Source organism: Elephas maximus, chromosome 19 (assembly GCF_024166365.1).
Source record: "Elephas maximus indicus isolate mEleMax1 chromosome 19, mEleMax1 primary haplotype, whole genome shotgun sequence".
NCBI classification, from domain to species: Eukaryota; Metazoa; Chordata; class Mammalia; order Proboscidea; family Elephantidae; genus Elephas; species Elephas maximus.
Genome location: NC_064837.1, coordinates 35,715,409 through 35,739,287, shown reverse-complemented (window position 1 = coordinate 35,739,287; position 23,879 = coordinate 35,715,409). Strand labels below are relative to the sequence as shown.

At 45.7% G+C, this 23,879-nt stretch overlaps 1 protein-coding gene across 9 annotated transcripts in view; it reads right to left on the bottom strand.

The window, feature by feature from the left end:
• Positions 1-15,539: 15,539 nt before the first annotated feature.
• The window catches only part of TSPOAP1 (TSPO associated protein 1), a 26,151-nt gene continuing 17,811 nt past the window's right edge, over positions 15,540-23,879 (bottom strand). For 4 of the 9 annotated variants that reach the window (XM_049859962.1, XM_049859964.1, XM_049859963.1 and 1 more), the window contains 10 exons: positions 21,999-22,098; positions 21,754-21,908; positions 20,933-21,101; positions 20,463-20,534; positions 20,022-20,054; positions 19,727-19,830; positions 19,576-19,647; positions 19,236-19,346; positions 18,456-18,512; positions 15,540-16,706 (listed from right to left, as the gene is read on the bottom strand). In XM_049859962.1, coding sequence (XP_049715919.1) covers positions 18,474-18,512; positions 19,236-19,346; positions 19,576-19,647; positions 19,727-19,830; positions 20,022-20,054; positions 20,463-20,534; positions 20,933-21,101; positions 21,754-21,908; positions 21,999-22,098 — 855 coding nt within the window. In that variant the 3' untranslated portion in view covers positions 15,540-16,706; positions 18,456-18,473. Of the gene's footprint in view, positions 16,707-18,455; positions 18,518-19,235; positions 19,347-19,575; positions 19,648-19,726; positions 19,831-20,021; positions 20,055-20,462; positions 20,535-20,689; positions 21,102-21,753; positions 21,909-21,998; positions 22,099-22,734; positions 23,584-23,879 lie in introns of those variants that run through there. The other 5 variants (XM_049859958.1, XM_049859960.1, XM_049859961.1 and 2 more) reach the window with 3 other exon arrangements.

The window sequence follows — 23,879 nt, the reverse complement described above, 5'->3', positions numbered from 1 at the left end:
TCAGTATCCCCTTGTTCTGTCCAAATAACTGCCTCTTTATCTATGTACAGGTTCCTCATGACCACGATTAAGTGTTCTGAAATTCCCATTCTTCGCAGTGTTATCCATAGTTTGTTATGATCCACACAGTCGAATGCCTTTGCATAGTCAATAAAACACAGGTAAACATCTTTCTCGTATTCTCTGCTTTCAGCCAAGATCCATCTGACATCAGCAATGATGTCCCTGGTTCCACATGCTCTAAACAGGGATTAGGTTTTTTTTTTTCTTTTTTATCACAGTTCCTTGAATACAGAAGGCATATAAGTTTGTAATTTATTTAGCTTTCCAAGGATCAATAAGTCTTTTTAAAATCAGCCTGCACTGTTAAAACTCTTTATAAAATGTATTAGTGCACTTTCCTACCTAAGTACATTACACTAATTCATTATCTTTTATTCCTTACACTAATTAGCTTACAAACTAAGATGAAAGGCCTGGTGATCTAGTTCTAAAAATCAGCCAATGAAAATCTTATGGATCACAATAGTCCAGTGTGCATGGGGTCACCACGATTCAGGGGCCAACTTGAGAGGAACTAACAACAATAAAAGTAAGGAATAGAATTGGGAATAAAAATTCAGATACTAATTAACCTCTTGCCACCGAGATTGCCAAACTAAAACAAGAGGGTATCTAAAGAAATCTGAACTGATTATTTTAAGCACATTCTCAGAAACTCCATCCCATAGCAATGAAGGCTAACAGCCATTCATTCTTAATATTCTATGCTTAGGGTCTCAAGACTTTGTTCAATAGCCTCAATAAATGTACAAAGATATCAAGAGCTAAAGATCAAAAAAAGAAACATGAACATCAGACAAGGCTGCTGGAAGTGACGCAAAACATCACATGGTAATGGTAATAATGGTGACACTGAGTGTTTATCCCTGCCGTTATTTCAAAGAGTTTCAAATGTTTTGCAGACATCTCTCACTAATCTTTATTAGGCCTTGGGAAGAAAACAGTTTTCCCCAAGAAGTACCGTCAGAGAGAAAGTACTCTTCCCAAAATCAATAAAAAGGAAAATATTTTTCCCTCTCTACCACCCCCCCCCACACTTCTGACATCCACTGTATTGCACTTTTGACTGAAATGGCTTATAATACCACACAAGCGTTGAAAGCATAAATATGATAATTGACTTTGCTTCTAAAAGAGTTATAAGCTGTGTGTGTTTAATCATAACAGGGAACAGGTAAGTAGAAAAGATGAGGAAACCCATAATTATCTTTATCCCATTATCTACCTATTTCAGAGTGAGATTTCAAATTGGTTAGGTCACCAGACGCTGAACGCAGACTTCCATACTGCAGAATATTAGCCTCTGAGATGGTCTTTACCTGAAAGGGACTTCAGGGCCATAAACAGTTGATAGGTGCTATTACTAAAACTCTTCTATTAGAGCTTGCTTCATTCTCACTTTGATCCAATATTCAGATGGAAACTCCGAGTCTCAGGGACTTGTGGGATAATTTCCAAGCAGGCTATAGAATCTTACTGGCTGAGCTTCAAAGAACTACATGCTAGAACCAGCACAGTACAGACTATAATGAACTGTATAAATTAGTCCCCTTTACAATCCTGAACTCCTTCCCTCCCAGACCTTAGAAACACGATTGCAAAGTTGTACACGAAGCATCACCATTTTGAACAATTGTTTAAGGGTAGCAGTACTTACATATGCCAAAATTTCAAAAAGGGGTGGTATTTAAGAGTGAGATATATGGTTCTAGGGTCATTCAGACTTTGAGAAGTAAAAACTTAGAGAGCAGCTGTTTTCTGCAAGTGATCATCTCAATGGTCACGGAAAGAAGCTAATGGATGGGCTTACCAATGTGGAGCAGCCACGTGTACAAAGGTCCAGGGAGGGCAAGTAATTCACCATGGCACAAGCAAGGCAGTAATAAGACTGAAGTTCCCAACCTAGACCTTATACAATGTTAGTCGTTCTCTAAGCCACCAAGGCTACCTGTGCAACATTATGGCAACATTTAATCAGCCCTTTGGCTCTCAAAGTTTTTGAAGCTAAGCTTTGTCTCTTTAACTACATAAAAAATACAAGCAGCCTTGCTAAGTTGTTTTAGGCTAATATCAAATTTAATTCAAATAAGTTAACTGAGCCTAAATCAATAACCCTCACAATTAATAATATTTCTTACAGTACGTAGGTGAATAAGGAGGTGCTTTTTTTAAGTCTAATTACTATTAATAATAATAGTACCTTATATTTACAATTTTCAAAGATTATTATCATATATTATTTCATTTCAGGGAGGCAGGCCATTTATTACTATTATTCCCATTTTTCTCATGGGGACACACATTCAAAGAGGTTAAACGGTTTTCCTTAAAGTCATAAACCTAAGAAGGATCAGAGTTGAGATTAAAATACAAATCTACTGAGATTTGGTATAAAATGATTTGAAATAATGTGATATATCATTATATCAAGGCTTTTCACTGTAGGATGTTACCACTCATTTTAGGAGGTCTTTTATGCCTCATCATTACATGTGAATACAGTGCAAAGAACACCCTTTGTTGAGCATTTTATATTCATTCATTTCATTGATGATAGAAATTATGTTCTTAGGTCAGTAGGTATCTAATTATACATAAAGTCTGAAGATAATAAAGTAATTCTGCCCTGAAGGAGGCCAAGAAAAACTGATAATTAAAAAAAAAAAAGTCCTCATCAACGAAGTAAAATTGCCTCCAAAACAACTGCCTAATCAGAGGACATTCGACCAGTGGCTTGAGTGAAACAGTATCTTCTCTCGCCCGTAAACTTTGCATAGTGATCTGACTCAGAGATGGGTTCCTGATCTCTTTTGGGCAGATCATACTCACCTTCATGATCACTGGATGTGTAATTGCACAAGGCAGCCATGAGAAATGTTTTTCAAATAATAAATAATCCAAAGATTCATTATCATTCGTAGACCCTCACAAAAGTCTTGAAAACCAGGTGAACCAGAAAGTAACATCTCCTGAATTTGATAAGCAGTAAAATAATTGCTAAACACCATGCAGAAAGATTAGCCTAGAAGTCAATGGGGTAATGTCTTAGGCTGGGTTCTCTAGAGAAACAAAACCTGTAAAGCATGTAAATATATATATTTATATCAAGGAAATGACTCATGGGACTGAAGAGGCTGGAACATCCCAAGTTTTTGGGTCCGGATAGAGGCCTCTCCTGATTCACATAGCCACAGGGGCTGGTGAACCCAAGTTTGGCAGGTCAGACAATAGGGCTTTTCCTCACAGCCTGCAAAGATTGATGAATCCCAAGATCAGCAGGCAAGATAGCAGGTAAGCTGCCAGCTCAAGTCCCAAGAACTGGAGGTCAGACAAACAGGAGCCAGCTGTAGCATCCAGAGGGAGCAAAAGCCCGAGAGCCTTGCTAGAAAGCCCACTTACAATTGATGCGGGCCACACCCCCAAGGAAACTCCCTTTCAACTGACTGGCTACTCACAACAGATTCAGTCATAGAAGTGATCACATTATATCACATCTCGTCATGGAAATGATCACATCTTCATGCGACTGCCAAACTACATCGTAATTGCCAAACCACTGAGAATTGTGGCCCAGCCAAGTTGACACATATCCTTAAGGCTCACAGATAACTAGTACTAATCCTCTTGAAACGGGACAGCCAAGTTGTGGGGTGTATGTACCCACTTTTTCGGTGCTAAGTACTATGGTTTCTGGGCAGAGTTTGGCTATGGAAAAAAATCAGCTTCTGGTAGAGCTTACAAGGCAGGTGTAATCATAAAGAACTTGATTTTTTATTCCATTGTCTCTGCCAGGACAAGTGGTTTGGCAGAGGTATAGAATCAGACTCCAACCCAAAGTTCAAACTGTGGTTGCTTGTGTGTGTGTATGTTTTTAATAATTTTTATTGTGCTTTAAGTGAAAGTTTACAAATCAAGTCAGTCTCTCACACAAAAACCCATATACACCTTGCTACACACTCCCAATTACTCTCCCCCTAATGAGACAGCCTGCTCTCTCCCTCCGCTCTTTTCGTGTCCATTTCACCAGCTTCTAGCCCCTTCCACCCTCTCATCTTCCGTCTAGGCAGGAGATGCCAACATAGTCTCAAGTGTCCACCTGATCCAAGAAGCTCACTCCTCACCAGCATCCCTCTCCAACCCATTGTCCAGTCCAATCCTTGTCTGAAGAGTTGGCTTTGGGAATGATTCCTGTCCTGGGACAACAGAAGGCCTGGGGGCCAGGAGCGCTGGGGTCCTTCTAGTCTCAGTCAGACCATTAAGTCTGGGCTTATGAGAATTTGGGGTCTGCATCCCAATGCTCTCCTGCTCCCTCAGGGGTTCTCTGTTGTGTTCCCTGTCAGGGCAGTCATCGGTTGTAGCCGGGCACCATCTAGTTCTTCTGGTCTCAGGATGATGTAGTTGCTGGTTCATGTGGGCCTTTCTGTCTCTTGGGCTAGTAATCGCCTTGTGTCCTTGGTGTTCATTCTCCTTTGATCCAGGTGGGTTGAGACCAATTGATGCATCTTAGATGGCTGCTTGCTAGCATTTAAGACCCCAGATACCACTCTTTAAAGAGGGATACAGAATGTTTTCTTAATAGATTTTATTATGCCAATTGACTTAGATGTCCCCTGAAACAATGGTCCCCAGACCCCTGCGCCTGCTATGCTGGCCTTTGAAGCATTCAGTTTATTCAGGAAACTTCTTTGCTTTTGGTTTAGTCCAACTGTGCTGACCTCCCCTGTATTGTGTGCTGTCCTTCCCTTCACTTAAAGTAGTTCTTATCTACTATCTAATTAGTGAATGCCCCTCTCCCACCCTCCCTCCCTCCCCCGTCTTGTAACCACGAAAGAATGCTTTCTTCTCAGTTTAAACTATTTCTCAAGTTCTTATAGTAGTGGTCTTATACAATATTTGTCCTTTTGCAACTGACTAATTTCACTCAGCATAATGCCTTCCAGGTTCCTCCATGTTATGAAATGTTTCACAGATTCCTCACTGTTCTTTATCGATGCGTAGTATTCCATTGTGTGAATATACCATAATTTATCTATTCATTCTTTGATGGGCACCTTGGTTGCTTCCATCTTTTTGCTATTGTAAACAGTGCTGCAATAAACACAGGTGTGCATATATCTGTTCGTGTAAACGCTCTTATTTCTCTAGATATATTCCAAGGAGGGGGATTGCTGGATTGCATGGTAGTTCTATTTCTAGCTTTTTAAGAAAGTGCCAAATCGATTTCCAAAGTGGTTGTACCATTTTACATTCCCATCAGCAGTGTATAAGTGTTCCAATCTCTCCACAGCCTTTCCAACATTTATTATTTTGTGTTTTTTTGGATTAATGCTAGTCTTGTTGGAGTGAGATGAAATCTCATTGTAGTTTTGATCTGCATTTCTCTAATGGCTAATGATCGTGAACATTTCCTCATATATCTGTAGCTACCTGAATGTCTTCTTTAGTGTCTATTCATGTCTTTTGCCCATTTTTTAATTGGGTTATTTGTCTTTTTGTAGTTGAGTTTTTGCAGTATCATGTAGATTTTAGAGATCAGGCGCTGATCAGAAATGTCATAGCTAAAAACTTTTTCCTGATAGTCTTTTTACTCTTTTGGTGAAGTCTTTGGATGACCATAGGTGTTTGATTTTTAGGAGCTCCCAGTTATCTAGTTTTTCTTCTACATTCTTTATAATGTTTTGCATACTGTTTATGCCATGCTTTAGGGCTCCTAACGTTGTCCCTATTTTTTCTTCCATGATCTTTATCATTTTAGATTTTATATTTAGGTCTTTGATCCATTTTGAGTTAGTTTTTGTGCATGGTGTGAGGTATGGGTGTTGTTTCATTTTTTTGCAGATGGATATCCAGTTATGCCAGCACCATTTGTTAAAAAGACTGTCTTTTCTCCATTTAACTGTTTTGGGGTCTTTGTCAAATATCAGCTGCTCATATGTGGATGGATTTATGTCTGGATTCTCAATTCTGTTCCATTGGTCCATGTATCTCTTGTTGTACCAGTACCAAGCTTTTTTGACTACTGTGGTGGTATAATAAGTTCTAAAATTAGGTAAAGTAAGGCCTCCCACTTTGTTCTTCTTTTTCAGTAATGCCTTATTTATCCAGGGCCTCTTTCCCTTCCATATGAAATTGGTGATTTGTTTCTCCATCTCATTAAAGAATGTCCTTGGGATTTTGATCGGAATTGCATTAAACGTATAGATAACTTTTGGTAGAATAGACATTTTTATAACGTTTTTGTTTGAAGCCTTCCTATCTGCAAGCAAGGTATGTTCTTCCACCTACGTAAGTCTCTTTTAGTGTCTTGCAGAAGTGTACTGTAGTTTTCTTGGTATAGGTCTTTTACATCTCTGGTAAGATTTATTCCGAAGTATTTTATCTTCTTGGAGGCTACTGTAAATTGCATTGATTTGGTGATTTCCTCTTCGATGTTCTTTTTGTTGGTGTAGAGGGACCCAATTGGTTTTTGTATGTTTATCTTGTATCCCGATACTCTGCTGAACTCTTCTGCTAGTTTCAGTAGTTTTCTGGAGGATTCCTTAGGGTTTTCTGTGTATAAGATCATGTCATCTGTAAATAGAGATACTTTCACTTTTTCCTTGCCAATCTGGATGCCCTTTATTTCTTTATCTGGCCTAATTGCTCTGGCTAGGACTTCCAGCACAATGTTGAAGAAGAGTGGTGATAATTCTCAATCTCAATGGGAATATTTTCAGTCTCTCTCCATTTAGGGTGATATTGGCTGTTGGCTTTGTGTAAATGCCCTTTATTATGTTGAGGAATTTTCCTCCTATTCCTGTTTTGCTGAAAGTCTTTATCATGAATGAATGTTGAACTTTGTCAAATGCCTTTTCTGCATCAGTTGATAAAATCATGTGATTCTTGTCTTTTGTTTTATTTATTTATTCATATGGTTAAAAAAAACAAAAAAATATATATGGTAGATTACATTAATTGTTCTTCTAATGTTAAACCACCCCTGCATACCTGGTATGAATTCCACTTGGTCATGGCGAATTATTTTTTTGATATGTTGTTGAATTCTATTGGCTAGAATGTTGTTGAGGATTTTTGCATCTACATTCATGAGGGATACAGGTCTATAATTTTCTTTTCTTGTGGTTTCTTTATCTGGTTTTGGTTATCAGGGATATGGTGGCTTCATAGAATGAGTTTAGTAGTATTCCATCCTTTTCTATGCTCTAAAATACCTTTAGTAGTGGTGGTGTTAACTCTCCTCTGAAAGTTTGGTAGAACTCTGCAGTGAAGCCATCCGGACAAGGGCTTTTTTTTTGTTGGGAGCTTTTTGATTACCTTTTCAATCTCTTCTTTTGTTATGGGTCTATTTAGTTGTTCTACCTCTGTGTTAGTTTAGGTAGGTAGTGTGTTTCTAGTAATTCATCCATTTCTTTTAGGTTTTCAAATTTGTTTGAGTATAGTTTTTCATAGTAATCTGATATGATTCTTTTAATTTCATTTGGGCCTATTGTAATATCGCCTATCTTATTTCTTATTTGGATTATTTGCTTCCTCTCCTGTTTTTCTTTTGTCAGTTTGGCCAGTGGTTTATCAATTTTGTTGAGTTTTTCAAAAAACTAGCTTTTGGTCTTGTTAATTCTTTCAATTGTTTTTCTATTTTCTATTTCATTTAGTTCAGCTCTAATTTTTATTATTTGTTTTCTTCTGGTGCCTGAGGGTTTCTTTTGTTGCTCTCTTTCTATTTGTTCAAGTTGTAGTGATAATTCTTTGATTTTGGCCCTTTCTTCTTTTTGGATGTGTGCATTTATTGATACAAATTGGCCTCTGAGCACCTCTTTTGCTGTGTCCCAAAGGTTCTGGTAGGAAGTGTTTTCATTCTTATTGGATTCTATGAATTTCTTTGTTCCATCCTTAATGTCTTCTATAATCCAGTCTTTTTTGAGCAGGGTATTGTTCAGTTTCCAAGTGTTTGATTTCTTTTCTCTGCTTTTCCTGTTATTGATTTCCACTTTTATGGCCTTATGGTCAGAGAAGATGCTTTGTAATATTTCAATGTTTAGGATTCTGCTAAGGCTTGCTTTATGACCTAACATGTGGTCTATTCTAGAGAATGTTCCATGTGCACTAGAGAAGAAAGTATAGTTGGTTGCTGTTGGGTGGAGTGTTCTGTATATGTCTACGAGGTCAAGTTGGTTGATTGTGGCATTTAGATCTCCTGTGTCTTTATTGAGCTTCTTTCTGGATGTCCTGTCCTTCACCGAAAGTGGTGTGTTGAAGCCTCCTAGTATTATTGTGGAGCTATCTCACTTTTCAATGCTGATAGAGTTTGTTTTATGTATCTTGCAGCCCTGTCGCTGGGTGCATAAATATTTTATATGCTTATATCTTCTTGGTGTATTGTCCCTTTAATCATTATATAATGTCATTCCTTATCCTTTCTGATGGATTTAACTTTGAAGTCCATTTTGTCAGAAATTAATATTGCCACTCCCGCTCTTTTTTGATTGATGTTTGCTTGATATATTTTTTTCCATCCTTTGAGTTTTAGTTTGTTTGTGTCTCTAACTCTAAGGTATGTCTCTTGTAGGCAGCATATAGATGGATCCTGTTTTTTAATCCATCCTGCCACTCTCTGTCTCTTTATTGGTGCATTTAGTCCATTTACATTCAGGGTAATTATGGATAGGTATGAATTTATGGCTATCATCTTGACGTCTTTTTTTGTGTGTTGTTGACAGTTTCTTTTTCCCACTTGATTTTATGTGCTGAGTAGATTTTCTTTATATATTGTCCTTTCCTCATATTTGTTGTTGTTAATTTTGTTTCTGCTGAGTCTGCATTTTTCCCTTGTATTTTATTTTGATGAGTAGGATAGTTAGTCTCCTTTGTGGTTACCTTATTATTTACCCCTATTTTTCTAAATTTAAAACTAACTTTTATTTCTTTGTATCGCCGTATCTTCCTTTGCATATGGAAGATCTATGATTACATTTCTTAGTCCCTCTTTATTATTTTAATGTTGTCTTCTTTTATATAATAACATCGCTGTTACCCTGCGTTGGGCTTCTTTTTTTTTTTTTTTTTTTAATCTTGCTTTGTTTTTTTTTTTTTATTTCCCTGCCTGGGTTGACTTCTGGTTGCTCTGCCCAGTGTTCTAGTCTGGGTCGGTACCTGATATTATTGATTTTCTAACCAAAGAACTCCCTTTAGTATTTCCCGTAGTTTTCGTTTGGTTTTTATGAATTCCCTCAACTTGTGTTTATCTGGAAATGTCTTAATTTCACCTTCATATGTAAGAGACAGTTTTGATGGATATATGATTCTTGGCAGGCAATTTTTTTCCTTCACTTTTTTAAATATGTCATTCCATTGCCTTCTTGCCTGCCTGGTTTCTGCCAAGTAGTCCAAGCTTATTCTTATTGACTCTTCTTTGTAGGTGACTTTTTTTTTATCCCTCGCTGCTCTTATAATTGTCTCTTTATCTTTGGTTTTGGCAAGCTTGATTATAATATGTCTTGGTGACTTTCTTTTAAGATCTACCTTATGTGGAGTTCGATGAGCATCTTGGATAGATATCTTCTCACCTTTCACAATATCAGGGAAGTTTTCTGCCAACAAATCTTCAACAATTTTCTGTGTATTTTCTGTTATCTCTCCCTGTTCTGGTACTCCAATCACTTGTAGGTTTTTTCTCTTGATAGAGTCCCACATGATTCTTAAGGTTTCTTCTTTTTTTTATTTTTTTAACTGATTTTTCTTCAAATATATTAGTGCCAAGTGATTTATCTTCGAGTTCAGAAATTCTAGCTTCTGCTTGCTCAATTCTGCTCCTATGACTTTCTATTGAGTTATCTAATTGTGTAATTTTATTGTTAATCTTCTGAATTCCTGATAGCTGCTTATGGATTTTTCCAGCTTATTAAACTTTTCATTATGTGCCTGAATAATCTTTCTAATTTCTTCAGTTGCTTTATCTGTGTGTTCCTTGGCTTGTTCTATGTATTGCCTCATTTCCTTCCTGATGTCTTGAAGGGTTCTGTATATTAAACTTTTGTATTCTGCATCTGGTAATTCCAGGAATGCACTTTCATCTAGAAGATCCCTAGATTCTTTGTTCTGAGAGCCTGTCGAGGTGATCATGGTCTGTTTCTTTATCTGACTTGATATTGACTGTTGTCTCCGAGCCATCTATAAGTTATTGTATTAGTTTATGCTTGCTTACTGTGTCGTAGCTGCTTGCTTTGTTTTGTTTTGGTATACCCCTATGGGTTGCTTGAGTGAGCTAGCTTGATTATTTTCGCCTTTGGAGCTCTGACATCCTGTCCCCAGCTGGCTAGAGCTGTTATCATGTATATCAGTCTAGGAGTCCATTCAGTTTGCTTGTATGAATTCAGCTCAGGTTTCTAGGTAGCTGATATCAAGTGTGTGGTACAGGCTGTGTCCTACAGTCTTAGAGGGGCAGGGGTGACAGGCGTGTACACCAGTATCTGATTGCAGCAGGGGTGTCACGCTCTGAACAAGGCAGGGGGCTGAGAACCCACCCCCAAGTGTCTCTGAGGAAAACGCGTCTCTGTTTCTTAGAGCATGCTGGTGGGTGGGTTCTGCAGAGGGACCATGGGCACTCAAAGTTTTTGGTTGTAAGGACTGGGAGGTACCAGTTATCTTTGGACCCCTGTCGCGGGTGGCTGGGTGACCTGAGTGGAGCTACCAGTCCTTAGGTCCCTGATGTGGGTAGGTGAGGACCTTGTTTAATAGGCAAAGCAATGTCAAACATCAAACACCCACCTCTCCACTGCACAGCTGAAATGGTTGGAGTTTGCCAACAAGGGCCTATTCTCTGAAAATAGGCCCACACGGGTCCATGCAGTAGGGAAAGGTGCTGAAGGTCTACGGACGGTTTATGCCTGTACAGGAGCCGCTTCTGTCCTGAGCTCCTCTGGTTAATGGAGCTAGCAAATTATCTTTTCTCCCAACTTGCAAATTTTTTCCTTCCCTATGGCTGGGAGGATGGCTCTAGGTGCTCACCAGGGCCTATCTCAGACCCAGGGATTCAGCCACTAAAGCTGGCTTGGACGTGGGGGGACACGGTAAAATATACACAAGTACTTAGCTTTTGCCGAGAGTGCAGTTCTCCTCAGGTTCCGGAGGTGTGAGTGGGCTGTGTGGCTGGCTGCTTCTCCCTGAGGAAACTGTGGCTGAACGCTAGCAGCAGCCCGCTGCCACTACTGCTGTTGCCACCGCTCCAGGAATGGTGCCTGAGGGCTCCCTGCGACTCAGGTCCGATAACTCCTCTCCACTTCTGAATGGCCTCTTCCTACCCCTGCCCCTCAGTTCATCATCTAAGCTTGCCTTTGATGCTCAGGGCTCCCCACTTGCCACAAATATACTCGTTTCACTTGTTTTTTTTTGGGTCTTTGTTGTAAAGAGGGCTCGCTGGAAGCGCCTATCTATTCTGCTATCTTGGTTCTGCCCACTTGTGTGTTTTTGTGGTGCTGGAAGGTATGCCACAGTTTCAATGGAGCTTCTAGACTAAGACAGACTGGGAAGACAGACCTAACTATCTAAAAAAAAAGCCTTTTTTCAACAACATAAACAGCAACTACACATGTGGACCTCGCTGTCTGTAATACACAGAAATCAAATGGACTACATCTGTGGAGACAGATGACAGGGAAGCTCAATATCATCAGTCAGAACAAGACCTGGAGCCAGCTGCAGAACTGACCATCAATTGTTTACAGACAAGTTCAAGATGGAGCTGAAGAAAATTAAAACAAGTCTATGAGAGCCAAACTATGACTTTGAGTATATCCCACTTGAGTCTAGAGATCATCTCAAGAACAGATTTGATGCACTGAACACTAACAACTGAAGACCAGATGAGTTGTGAGATGACGTCAAGGACATCATACAGGAAGAAAGCAATAGGTTATTAAAAAGACAGAAAAGGGAAAAAATTTAAAAGAGACCAAAATGGATGTCAAAAAAGACTCTGAAACTTGCTCTTGAAGGTAGAGTAGCTAAAGCGAAAGGAAGAAATGATGATGTAAAAGATCTGAACAGAAAATTTCAAAGGGCAGCTCAAGAAGACAAAGTAAAGTATTATAATGACATGTGCAAAGACCTGGAGTTAGAAAACCAAAAGGGAAGAACACTGTCAGCATCTCTCAAGGTGAAAGAAGTGAAGAAAAAAATTCAAGCCTCAAGTTGCAACATTGAGGGATTCTATGGGCAGAAATTTGACAACATGGGAAGCATCAAAAAAGATGGAAGGAATACACAGTCACTGTACTAAAAAGAATTGATTGATGTGCGACATATGATCAAGAACTGATGATACTGAAGGAAGAAATCCAAGCTGCAGTGAAGGCACTGGCGAAAAGCAAGCCTCCAGGAACTGACGGAATACCAACTGATATGTTAAAACAAACAGATGCAATGCTGGAAGTGCTCATCTATGCCAAGAAATTTGGAAGACAGCTACCTGGCCAATCAACTGGAAGACATCCATATTCTTGCCCATTCCAAAGAGAGGTGACCCAACAGAATGCAGAAATTACCAAACAATATTAATATCACACACAAGTAAAATTATGGGGAAGATAATTAAAAAACGGTTGCAACAGTACTTCGACAGGGAACTGCCAGAAATTCAAACTGGGTTCGGAAGTGGATGTGGAACGAGGGATATCATTGCTGATAGAGATGGATCTTGGCTGAAAACAGAGAATACCACAAAGATGTGTACCTGTATTTTATTGACTATGTAAAGGCATACGACTGTGTGGATCATAACAAATTATGGGTAACATTGCAAAGAATGGGAATTCCAGAACACTTAATAATGCTCGTGAGGAACCTGTACATAGATCAAGAGGCAGCCTTGCAAACAGAACGAGGGTACACTGCAAGGTTTAAAATCAGTAAAGGTGCGCATCAGGGTTGTATCCTTTCACCATATTTATCCAATCTGTATGTTGAGCAAATAATCTGAGAAGTTGGACTACTTGAAGAAGAACAGGACATCAGGATTGGATTAAAACTCATTAATGTCCTGCGATATGCAGATGACACAATCTTTCTTGCTGAAAGTGAAAAAGACTTGAAGCACTTACTGATGAAGATCAAAGACTACAACCTTCAGTATGGATTGCACCTCAACATAAAGAAAACAAAAATCCTCACAACTGGACCAATAAGCAACACCATGATAAACAGAGAAAATATTGAAGTTGTCAAGGATTTCGTTTTATTTGGATGCACAATCAACATCCATGGATGGAAGGAATGGTCAAGAAATCAAACGGCGTATTGCATTGGGCAAATCTGCTGCAAAATACCTCTTTAAAATGTTAAAAAGCAAAGATGTCACCTTGAGGGCTAAGGTGCACCTGGCCCAAGCCATTGTATTTTCAATCCCCTCATATGCATGTGGAAGCTGGACAATGAATAAGGAAGACTGAAAAAGAATTGATGTCTTTCAATTACAGTGTTGGAGAAGAATATTGAATATACCATGGACTGTTAGAAAAATGAACAAATCTGTCTCAGAAGAAGTACATTCAGAATGCTCCTTAGAATTGAGGTTGCTGAGACTTCCTCGTCTCACATACTTTGGTCATTTCGTCAGGAGGGACTAGTGCCTGGAGAAGGACATCATGCCTTGGTAAAGTAGAATGACACAGTGGCTGCAACGATGGGCTCAAACATAGCAATGACTGTGAGAATGGTGGAGGGCTGGGCAGCATTTCATTCTGTTATACATAGATAGGGTCACTATGGGTTGGAACAGACTAGACGGCACCTAACAGCATAACAACAGCAATGCTCTTCAGCTATGAACTGTATGCTTTTCACCAATATATTGAGTTCCTCTTTTTAGGATAATATTTAAAATAGTGTTTTGATGAAAGTTTATGTGTAAATTAGGTTCCCGTTTGACAATTTCTATACAAATCGTTCAACGACATTAGTTACATTTTTCACAACGTGTCAACGTTCTCTAATTTCTTTCGGGTCGTTTCATTTCCAGTAGTTCCCCTTCCCCCTTATCTTCTCATCTTTGCTTTAGAGTAAATGTTGACCTTTTGGTCTCATATAGATTTTTTTTTTTTTAGTAGAGCACCTACAGGTAATGATCTTTATTTTGATTGCAACTGTTATATTATGCTAAAAGGTGATCTCAGGGGATAGTTTCAGTGGAATGTTTAAAGCCTGTCTCAGGGTAGTGGTCTCAGGGAGTCCTCTGGTCTCAACTGGTCCAGTAAGTCTGGACTTTTTAAGAATTTGGATTCAGTTCTGCTATACTGAGTTCGTTTTTAATGAGAATATATAATTTAAAAAATGTTTCACTATCTTGATTAGGATCTTTTTCATAGCTATTTGTTCTTGTTTCACAAATGTGATTCCTTCTTTGATCTCTCCAAGTATAATAAATAGTCATTCTTAAAGTTCTTTTCTTATGCTTTAATGACTCAGATGTATATTCATTCATTCAAGTTGGTCGTCTGTCTTGAACGGAGCTGGCTTTCCGCAAATGTTTGGTGAGGCTTAGTTGGGTCCTCACCTTAGTAGCTAAAAGTTCCTGTTGGACGGCTAGGTGGGATTGCTGCTGTAACTTGGAGGGTTTTCAGTGAGAGTGAGGTGGGGTACAATATGCTGCAATTTGGAGGCTCCTTTATTTTCACCTAGGCATTAATGCTTCTTGTTTGTGCCAGGTGTTGCCAACCATCTGAAGTACCACCTGGTCTCTGATCCAAGCTGCCACCCCCACTGTCCTCATCTAAAGGCAAATATCCCCATCTTTGCCCCTTGGTCCATGGGGAGAAAGAGAATGCGCAATGGTCAATCGACCTGGCTGCTCCCCCTTAGAAACCCAACTAATCAGAGGCCAGTACCCTCTGAGGTCTTTTCAGCTTTGTTTGCCCACCTCTAGGCATGGAGCAGGATGCAGCAGAAATCTCCTCAGTGTACCCTGCCCTGAGGTTTCCGAGTATGAGCTCCTATCTGTTTTCTGTCTTCTCTGGAATCATGTTTCTGGCCTACTGAGAATCTCCCTTGTTTTCGAGTGGAGCTATGTGTGGTGTTTATTCTGTTTTGCTTACATCTATTATACCTATGGGTTTGGTACAGGGGAAGAAAGATTGCAGTATGCATTCAATTCACCATATTGAAACAGGTGCCTTCTCTCTCACGTTTCCCCTTTCCCAGGTCTTTTTCTCTCTCCACTATTCTGCCCAAACTCCAGCCAGAGGCTCCTGCAACCAGGGGCTCAGGAAGCTGCTAAATCTTCTTCTTAGGAAAAGGAATTCAAGAGCTGCTTGGTCCTCTTGGTGTTGAATGGAGTTTGCCTCAGCTGCCCCTTGCATGTCACTTCTGGGTTCTGAAGTCGAATTCAAAGCCCAGCATGAGCCGTCCCTCCAAACAGTCCTTTGCCCCAGATAGAGTCCAGCATAGATTTTGTGAAAATAGACTTTATTATAATAAAAAGTCTTTTTAACAAATGCCCCCACCATTCCACACCCCTGGAGACCAGGGTGAAGGCAGGGGTTCAGTCAAACAATCTCCCACCATAGCGAAGGAAACATGCAGAGACACCCAGCCACAGGGTGAGGGTGGGGTGGTTAGGGTAAGGGTGGGGAACTACCTACCCCACTCTAAACAGGGAATGTATGAAAATAGCTTCATATGTCTGTCCTTCCCCACAGCCCCCGGACTCCAACAGAGGCCAGAAGAAAGTGATGCAAAAGAGAACTTGAATCCAATGAGCAAAATAAGGCAAACCCAACTCCTGCTTTCTGCCCTGGGCCTTTGGGGTGGGAACACACAGGAGGCCCAGAAGCCAGGCTGGCAGGGAGGGGTGGAGCACTATGGGGCGGGGTTAGGCCCACTTTGGCATGGCCGTTCTCCTTTCCGGGCCTGTGTGGTGGAAGCAAGAAGGAGAAAGCTGGGCTGAGGCACTGAGTATGTACATATATACACGGATCTGCTCCTCCTGCCCGGTGGGGAAGTGGGGCTGGGGAGAATCCAGTGCAAACTTTCCTTCAAGGGAGGGAAGACATGATCAGGATAGCCAGAGCCATAAGAGGAAGGAGGCCCGTTCTCCCCCATGGCTCTCCACCCTGGGAATGGGAAGGGCCAAAGAAGGGCCCAGCATAGTGTGGTGGAGAAAGCACTAGACTAGGAGCCAGGAGACCTACGTCCAGTCCTGGCTCTGTGACTGAGGTCTAGAGACCTTGGCCAAGTTACTTCCTCTTTCAGGCCTCAGTTTCCCCTCCTGTAAGAGGAAGGTGCCCATCAAGAGGATCCATCCCTAAGGACCCATCAAACTCTGACCTTTACCAAGTCTCTGTGATTCCCATCCAAGTGTCAAAGTGTTAACTCTGAAGAACGGGAGGACTGGACCTTCTCTGCCCAGTTAGGGCAGATTTCTGGGGTCTCTGGGAGCCTTAGGGGGCCACTTCTGCCTGCAGGATGGGCCAGTTTCACTCCTTCTTCCCAGAGCCCAGTTTCCTGAGGAGCTGCTTCCCCTTGGAGAGGAGACCCCACATCTTCTCATTCATGCCCTGTGGCTCCTCCAGTTCAGTCCTGGAGGGGCTGCCAGGGCTGGAGGCACAAGGCCAGATTTGGAGTGCTGGGGACCCTGGTGTTGTACTGGTCCAGTCCTGGAATAGGAGAGAAAGGGGGCAAGGTCAGGGTCTGCTGGTTCCCTGAATCTTTTTCTCACCACCTCATGTGCCTGCAGGCTTCCACCGCCCAAAATCAGGCAGAGAGCCAGCGGACCCTCCCCCACCCCGCCACTGCCCCTACACAGAGCACAGACAGGGGAAATGGTGGGATAAGCCCAGGGAGCCCTGCACTGGGAGCTACCAGATGCAGTCTCCATTCTGCTTTCTGTTCACTTGTGACCCCAGGCAAGCCCCCTCCCTTCTCTGGGACTCACTACAGGGCACTGGCTGACAGCACACAAGAGTTCTCTGAGCCGGACTCTGGGGTCAGATGCCCCAACTTCCTGCATGTTCTCCCCATCCCAGCAAAGGGAGGCAAGGACAAGGACCGCTTAGAGGCAGCTGTGTCCCCTCCAGAGGAGGCAGTTCCAACAGCACCTCACAGGTGGTACCAAAAAGCAGCACTGCCCGGCCCCAGGGCCTTCAGGGAATGGAGGCAGTGCCCACTCTACTGGGAGACTGAGACAATGTCTCTCCCTGAATGGCCCCTGAGAGGACAGCAGGGAGCCTGGGACAGGAGGGGACTCATAGTCGGCCTCATCTGCACCACTCAGCCCCCACCACAAGCTCCGGAGACAGCCCATCCACCCTTCTCCTCCTTCAGAGCTCAATCTCCTACCAGCTCCATCTGCAGCCCTGAGCTGTTCCCTCAACCTCAGGCCCTCCCGAACAGTGACCGTTGGTGGCCTAAGGGCCAGGAAGGCCACCAGAAAGCCTCCCCCCACCAACATTCCCATGTGAACTCCTGTGCCTGGCACACCCCTACCAGGCCCTGGCCAGCCTGCATGGCCTCCTCCTCTCCTCAAACTCTTGCTTGCCACCCAGAGAATGGCAGCCTCCCAACCAGAGCCAGCCACAGGGCCCAGACCAGAGGCAGGGAAATGGGTGCATAGCCTGGGGCCTACCTACCCCAAGACACTGGGTGCTGTAGCAGGGCCTGCCTACAAAGAGGTCTGTGCATCTACTGCCAACCAGCCATGGCTTTGGGTCAGGCTGGGAAGCCCCCAGATCCTTCCTACTGCCTCCCAGAAGTCCTTCCCTCGGATCCCCAGGAGAGAAGGGTTGTTGGGGAAACAAAAGGAGAGGCTCTCTGAGCCTGAGAAGAATGATTTGGGGTTATCTATGGGTTCCAGTTATTCAAGCTCTCCCTTCTATCCCCCAAGCATAGAAAATTGAGAGCTGGTGGTCAAGTCAAACGTCTGATCACCCTACAAGGTCATGATGCAGAGACAAGCATGGGGAGATTATTATTATTACTGGTGACATTATAGAGTCATCTTTCTATCACCAATAATAATCACAATATTATAATACCATAGTCACATAATATGATAATACCACTGATGAGTCATAATATGTATGTCACGTAATATTCTATAAGCTGCATGTGTTACAGAATATGAAGAATCAGCTAACATGGACATCACATACTATGATGACTTATGTATTTCCACAACAACTGGTACTGTCCAGAGTAAAGGCAAGGCAAGGGAAGCGGAGAGAGGGTGGAGAATGATCCTATACCCAAATCTAGCTCCAGGCAAGACCTCCCCCTGCCACTCCCTGGGAGAAAACAGAACAGCCAGTTCAGCTCGGGTATCTGAGCCAGAGGAGCACTGTCTGATAGTGGTGAAGTGGGGAGTGGGAGGTTGCATGGGATGGAGGGGGGTCAGTCCCTCCACTTACACGTTGCTCTCTCTACATTTATCTATCTCCATCTAGCACTGGACTCTTCTCCTCCGCCTTCTCTGAGAACAGGGAACAAAAAGAGGAGATGGGTTACCAACACACCCGCCACTCTCCACCCAGTCACCCAGGTCACAGGGGCTTGTCCTCTTCGCACAGCTCTTGAATTTGGAACTAGTACAGGTGGAAGCCCAGAGTCTTCTGGTTAAGGCCTGGCCCCCTCACCCTCTCCCGGCCTTCTGAGGCTGGAGGCTTGATTTTACCCACCCACTCCAAGAAGAGGCAAGCTCTCAGAATGAGAACCTAGGAATTCAGGCCTTGCTGGGCCACTGGCTTTAAAAATCTGAGGCTGCAGAGGGGAGTGGCACCTGGGAGAGAGAGATGCAGCAAGGAGGGAGGGCCTGAAACAAGTACTATGTTTGGCTAAATGTCGGGGGGGCGGGGGGAGGCGGAGCCGAGAGGATCCTTTCCCACAGGGTGTCACCCTTCCCCTGCACTGCATCGGCCCAGGGTGTGGATAGTGGGGTTGATGGCTTGGAGCTTAGTGTTGCAGCCATCACCCCTCTGCAGATAGGGGCATGTAACCCAACTCCCAGCTACTGGGAGGGAGCTGCCCCTGCTGGTGACCTACTGGCCATAACTCAGCAGCTTCTCCCTCCGGGCAGTGTTCGCCTGTATTACCACCCTAGCTGTCCCCTTCCATGACACTGTCACAATCCATCACCACCCCAGCAGGGTAGGGACCACACTGTTGAGCAGGGAGCCCAGCTCCTCACTGACCTGGCTCTCGGCCGGGGCTGTCCCAGGCTCCCTGTCCAGGTTCCTCGCCTCAGGCCCAGGACCCTCCAGGAAGTTGGATGGAACAAGACCCCTTTGTCCATTCAGTTCCCCCTGGGGAGGTAATGCTGGTGAGATTAAGGCCGCACTCCCCCTCCTCCTGAGCCCTCCAGCCCTGCCCCATTGGCCCTAAAGCCCCTGAGGGACCATCGCTGTCAGGGGAAGTGACCTCATCTACCATACCAGGCTTTTGTCAGGAACCGTTGCCCACCCCCATCTTCTCCCAAAGCCCTCTGTGAGAGGGCTGGTGAGGTGGGGTGCAATGCACGCCCCGTGTTCTCACATAGTAGAAACCATCATCATCCATGCTCCCAAACACGGTAATGACGTCCCCTGCTTGGAAGGGCAGCTCTGCCTGTGGAGAGACCAAGGGCAGATGTCAGGCTGAGGAGGCCCAGTCTCCCCTTTGCATGGGCTCTGTCTGAGGATCCCACCTCCACATCCATGTTGGGAGAGTTCTCCCGGGGGTTGTAGTCAAACGCCGCCACCATGAGGCGGGGAGCTTTCAGGCCAGCAGAGGAGACTGGCTTGGGAGGGCCTGTGGGGGAAGGGAGAGAAGGCTCAGTATTCTCTCTAGACTTCACCCCACCCCACCCTGTCTTCTGCAGTGGAGGCCTGCTGACCCCCATTCACCGCCACCCCACTAATTGTAGCCCCTGGAGAGAGGCCAGAGGGGCTGCCCATCCCACCTCTTTGCCCAATCTTCTCTGCCCAGGGATGGCTCCTCACCTGTACAGGGTTGGGCAGGGCCTTCCAACTCAGCTGTGGGAAAGAGTGTGCTGTGAGCCCTGCCCCCCACTTTCCACCTCACCCCAGGCTGGGGTGGTGCAGGGCAGGCAGGGTGCTCACTGTCCCATAAAGGATATGTGGGGGAGGACACTCAGGGAGCACATAAGCCCAGTTTGGTGGTAAACTGAGGCCCAGGGAGGATAAGGACACGCTCAGGTTGAAGAAAATTTGCAGTCCAGGGCTCCTTGACTGCAACCACCCCTGATCCCCACCGGACTAAAGTCCCCCACTGGACGGGGGAAGTGGGTGAAGGTCCACCCTGATTCCCTTTACCTGCCCCAAACTCTGCATGCGTCCGCCAAGAGAGCCAAGCAGTGCAACCCTCACCCCCACCCAGCACACGTGCTCACAGGCACCAAGGGAGAGAAGAGTCTCACCTACCTTTCTTGGAGCGGCGCGGCTTTGGGGGAGGCCCAGCTGTGCGGGCTGTGGAATACACAAGGTGACTGTTCCCTGAACAGGAAAGCAAGTAGGTGTCAGAGAGAAACTGAGGCAGGGAGGTGGGGGTCAGGACAGTGACTCTGGGAGTCTCCTTAGGGCTGAGTCAGGTGTTTTAAGGGCATTCATCCCCCAACCCCAGCACAGGGCCTCCTCCTAACCTCCAGGACCTGAAATACGTGGGGAGCATCAGAGTGTTCTGAATACACCCATCTGTCCAAAGCAGACTTCCAAGCCACCTGGTGAGCCCACAGCAAGGCCACACTTGCCTTAGTCTCTGCAAGGCCCTGGAGGCTCTGCTGGGCCCTGGATAAATGAGGCACCCAACCACTCCACATCTACAAAGCCCTCAGCATGGAGTTGGGTTGGAACAGGGTGGTTGGAGGTGGGTGAGGGACAACAGCAGGTCATACCTGAGCCCTCAACAAGGACATCTGGGGACAAATAACTCTGCTCGAGCAGCTGCTGCCTCCCGGAATGGCTATCCACAGCCACCTCTGCCACCATGTTGCAGGGGATGTAGCCCATCCGGCCCCCACCTTCACCCTGATAGAAGCCATCAGCGTCCTTGTCCCCAAACACCTGGAGACAAAGACCAGTTGTCTTAGGAGGCCATTCCAGCTTTCTACCTGTGCCCCAAGGCCCTGAACACCAGCAGCACCACACTTGGGCCTGCAGAAAAATGGTCACCATTTAGTGGGCTGTGGAACAGAGAAAATAGGGGAGAACAGCAAAGAATGAAGCTTGGAGGGATAAAATAGAAAGAACCCTGTCCATATTATCATCGTCTGCTGTCTACACATCCACTCCCCCAGCCCAGCCCAGACCATATCTCTCTAACCTCAAAGCAACAGCAAAAATCCTGCAATAGACACCTGCAGGAAGAGTAAAAATTAATGCTAACAGCAGCAAAAGGTTCTATTGTGCTGGCTGTGGGCCAGGAAGTTCAAGGGCTTTATGTATATGTTATCATTTAATCCTCAAACAACCCTATGAGGTAGGCACTGATATTGGCCCCATTTTACCAGTGAGGAAACTGAGGCAAACACGGGTTAGGTAATCTACACAAGGTTTCCCAGCTAAAGCGGCAGGACCAGGATTCCAAATCCATGTCACTTGGCTCTAGAAGCAGTACCCTCAACCATGACATTCTGATACCTCCAGGAAGAAAGAGGGGTGGAGGGAAGGTGACCAGCTGGATTTGGGAGCTGAGCCCAGGTCCTAAGTCAGTCACCTTCAGGATCTGCCCCTCCCGGAAGGGGAGCTCCTCTTCCCCAGCATCAGGGTTGGGTGACATTGACACAGGGTCGTAGTCAAAGAGAGCCACAAAGATCCTGACAGGTAGGTCCTGGTAGGCCAGCACCTCTTCTGGGGGGCTCCTTGGAGGGGCTGGAGAGAGAGGGCAGCACCTCAATGAGCTCTGGCCAAGGGGTCATGAAAGGCCCCTCATGCCTAGCCTAGTCCCCATTAGGTACTCACCCAGCTCACTGGAGACTGGCCTGGAGGCCCGGGCCCCTCTCTTTGGGGGGCCCCTTCGCCCAGAGCTGTCCTGCCCTCTGGGCTCCTCCATCTCTGTTGCCTGAAAAGAGAGGGCAACAGACAGCAGAAATGACACAGGGTCCCTCTGGTGGGCATGTCCACAGAAGCAGGGCTGCACCCGCTCCCCAACTCTGCCCCTCCAGCATAAGCAGTACAGCAGAGCAGGGACACAACACTCTTCTCTGGAGCCTTGGCCCCACCTCACTGGAGGCGTCAGTTGCCCCACGGGGCTGGGGTGGGGGGGCAGGCAGGCACCAAGTAGGTGAGTGCAGGAGAGGGGATTAAGCTTAGGTATCAGTTTGCCAAGGAGTATTTGCAAGGGGTGCCTTGTGTCAAAGTCAGGGTCGGTGACGTTGGACATGGCATCACAGTCAGTGTCCTGAAGATGTAACTAGCTAAGCTGAGGACAGTGCCACCCTGCCAGAGGGCAGGGGGCTGGCTGGCAGCAATTGGCAACTAGTTGCAACAGAATAATGTGCGTCACAGTTCTGTTCTGCAGAAGCAGCCAAGCAGTGGAATGTGGGTGGGAGGAGGCGGGTGAGGGACCCCAGAGGCCCTGCCCCACCTCTGCTGATGGAGGTGGCAGCGTGGAATGGGAGTGGCTCTGGTGGGCAGCAAGCAGGGCCACCGGGCAGCAGCAGGCAGGGGACTGCCCAGGGTGGGAGTGGGCACGGACCCGGGAGGGTGGCTCCTTGGCTCTGCCCGTTGCATTGCGACCTCTGCGCTCTGGCTCCCCTTTTTCCCAGGCCGGGAGGCGCAGGTAGGGGGTGGGGACCAAATTGGCCTTCAGAGGCCCCCTGGGCCGTCCTATGGACGCTGCACGCCAGGCCTCCCCCTCTCCGGGGTAGCAGGAGCTGGTGATGCTGATGCCCCCACTGTCCGCCTCCTGCTCGTCCTCAGAATCATACTCGATGCTGATTTCCAAGCACTTGGGGGCCAGGCAGCTGGCCAGGCCTGATTCTGGGGCCCGGCCACGGGAGCATCTCCGGGAAGGGGGCGGCCGCCCTCTCCCACCAGCCTCTGGTCCGGCCCTGGTCCCCTCGCTCACAGGGGGGCTGCCCCTCTCCCGGGTGGGGCCTGGTCGTCCAGAGGGCTGGGGCCCGCCATTGCCAAGAAGTCGGCTGCAGTGTTCACGGGGGTCTGGGGGCCGCCTGTGGCTTGGGGGCTTCTCTGGGGCACCACCTCCTCTCCTCCGGCTGCTTCCACCAACTAGTCCAGGCACGTCCTCCAGGCAGTCCCCAGTCCTGGAGAGCTCAGGAGACAAGGGGCACGGACCAGGTCCTCGGGGCCAAGAGCTGTCACAGCCTGGCCCCAGCAACACAGGCTCAGACAGGCTAGGGTCTTGGGAAAAATGGCCTGCCCCCATCTTCTTCTCCTCCTGTTGGTCCTCATCCTCCTCTTCCTCCTCCTCGGGGATGCTAAAGAGCTTCTTGCTGCAGAAGTGCTGGAGGGGCAGCTCTAGGATCTGCTCCAAGATCTCCTCGTCACTGTCAGTCTCACAGGAGGAATCGGGCTGGGGCTGGGGCTAGGGCAGGGGTGGGGAGCAGCAGGAAGAGAGGTCCTCAGGGAAGAGGAGAGAGGGCAGAAGTTGGGGGCAACTGCACACCCACTCTCAGCTTCCTCCAGGACTATCTCCCCATTCCTCCACAGTCCTTTTCCACTGCAGAAAAGGATCCAGAAGGAGAGGAGCTTGCCCAAAGTCTCACCAGGGCAGAGCCAGAGGAAGAATTAGGGGACCCACCCCAGGATCCGGCCCTGGGAGAGGACACACAGGGCAAAGGGCGTGCCTATAAGAGCAGTGAGCCTCCACAACTCAGAAGC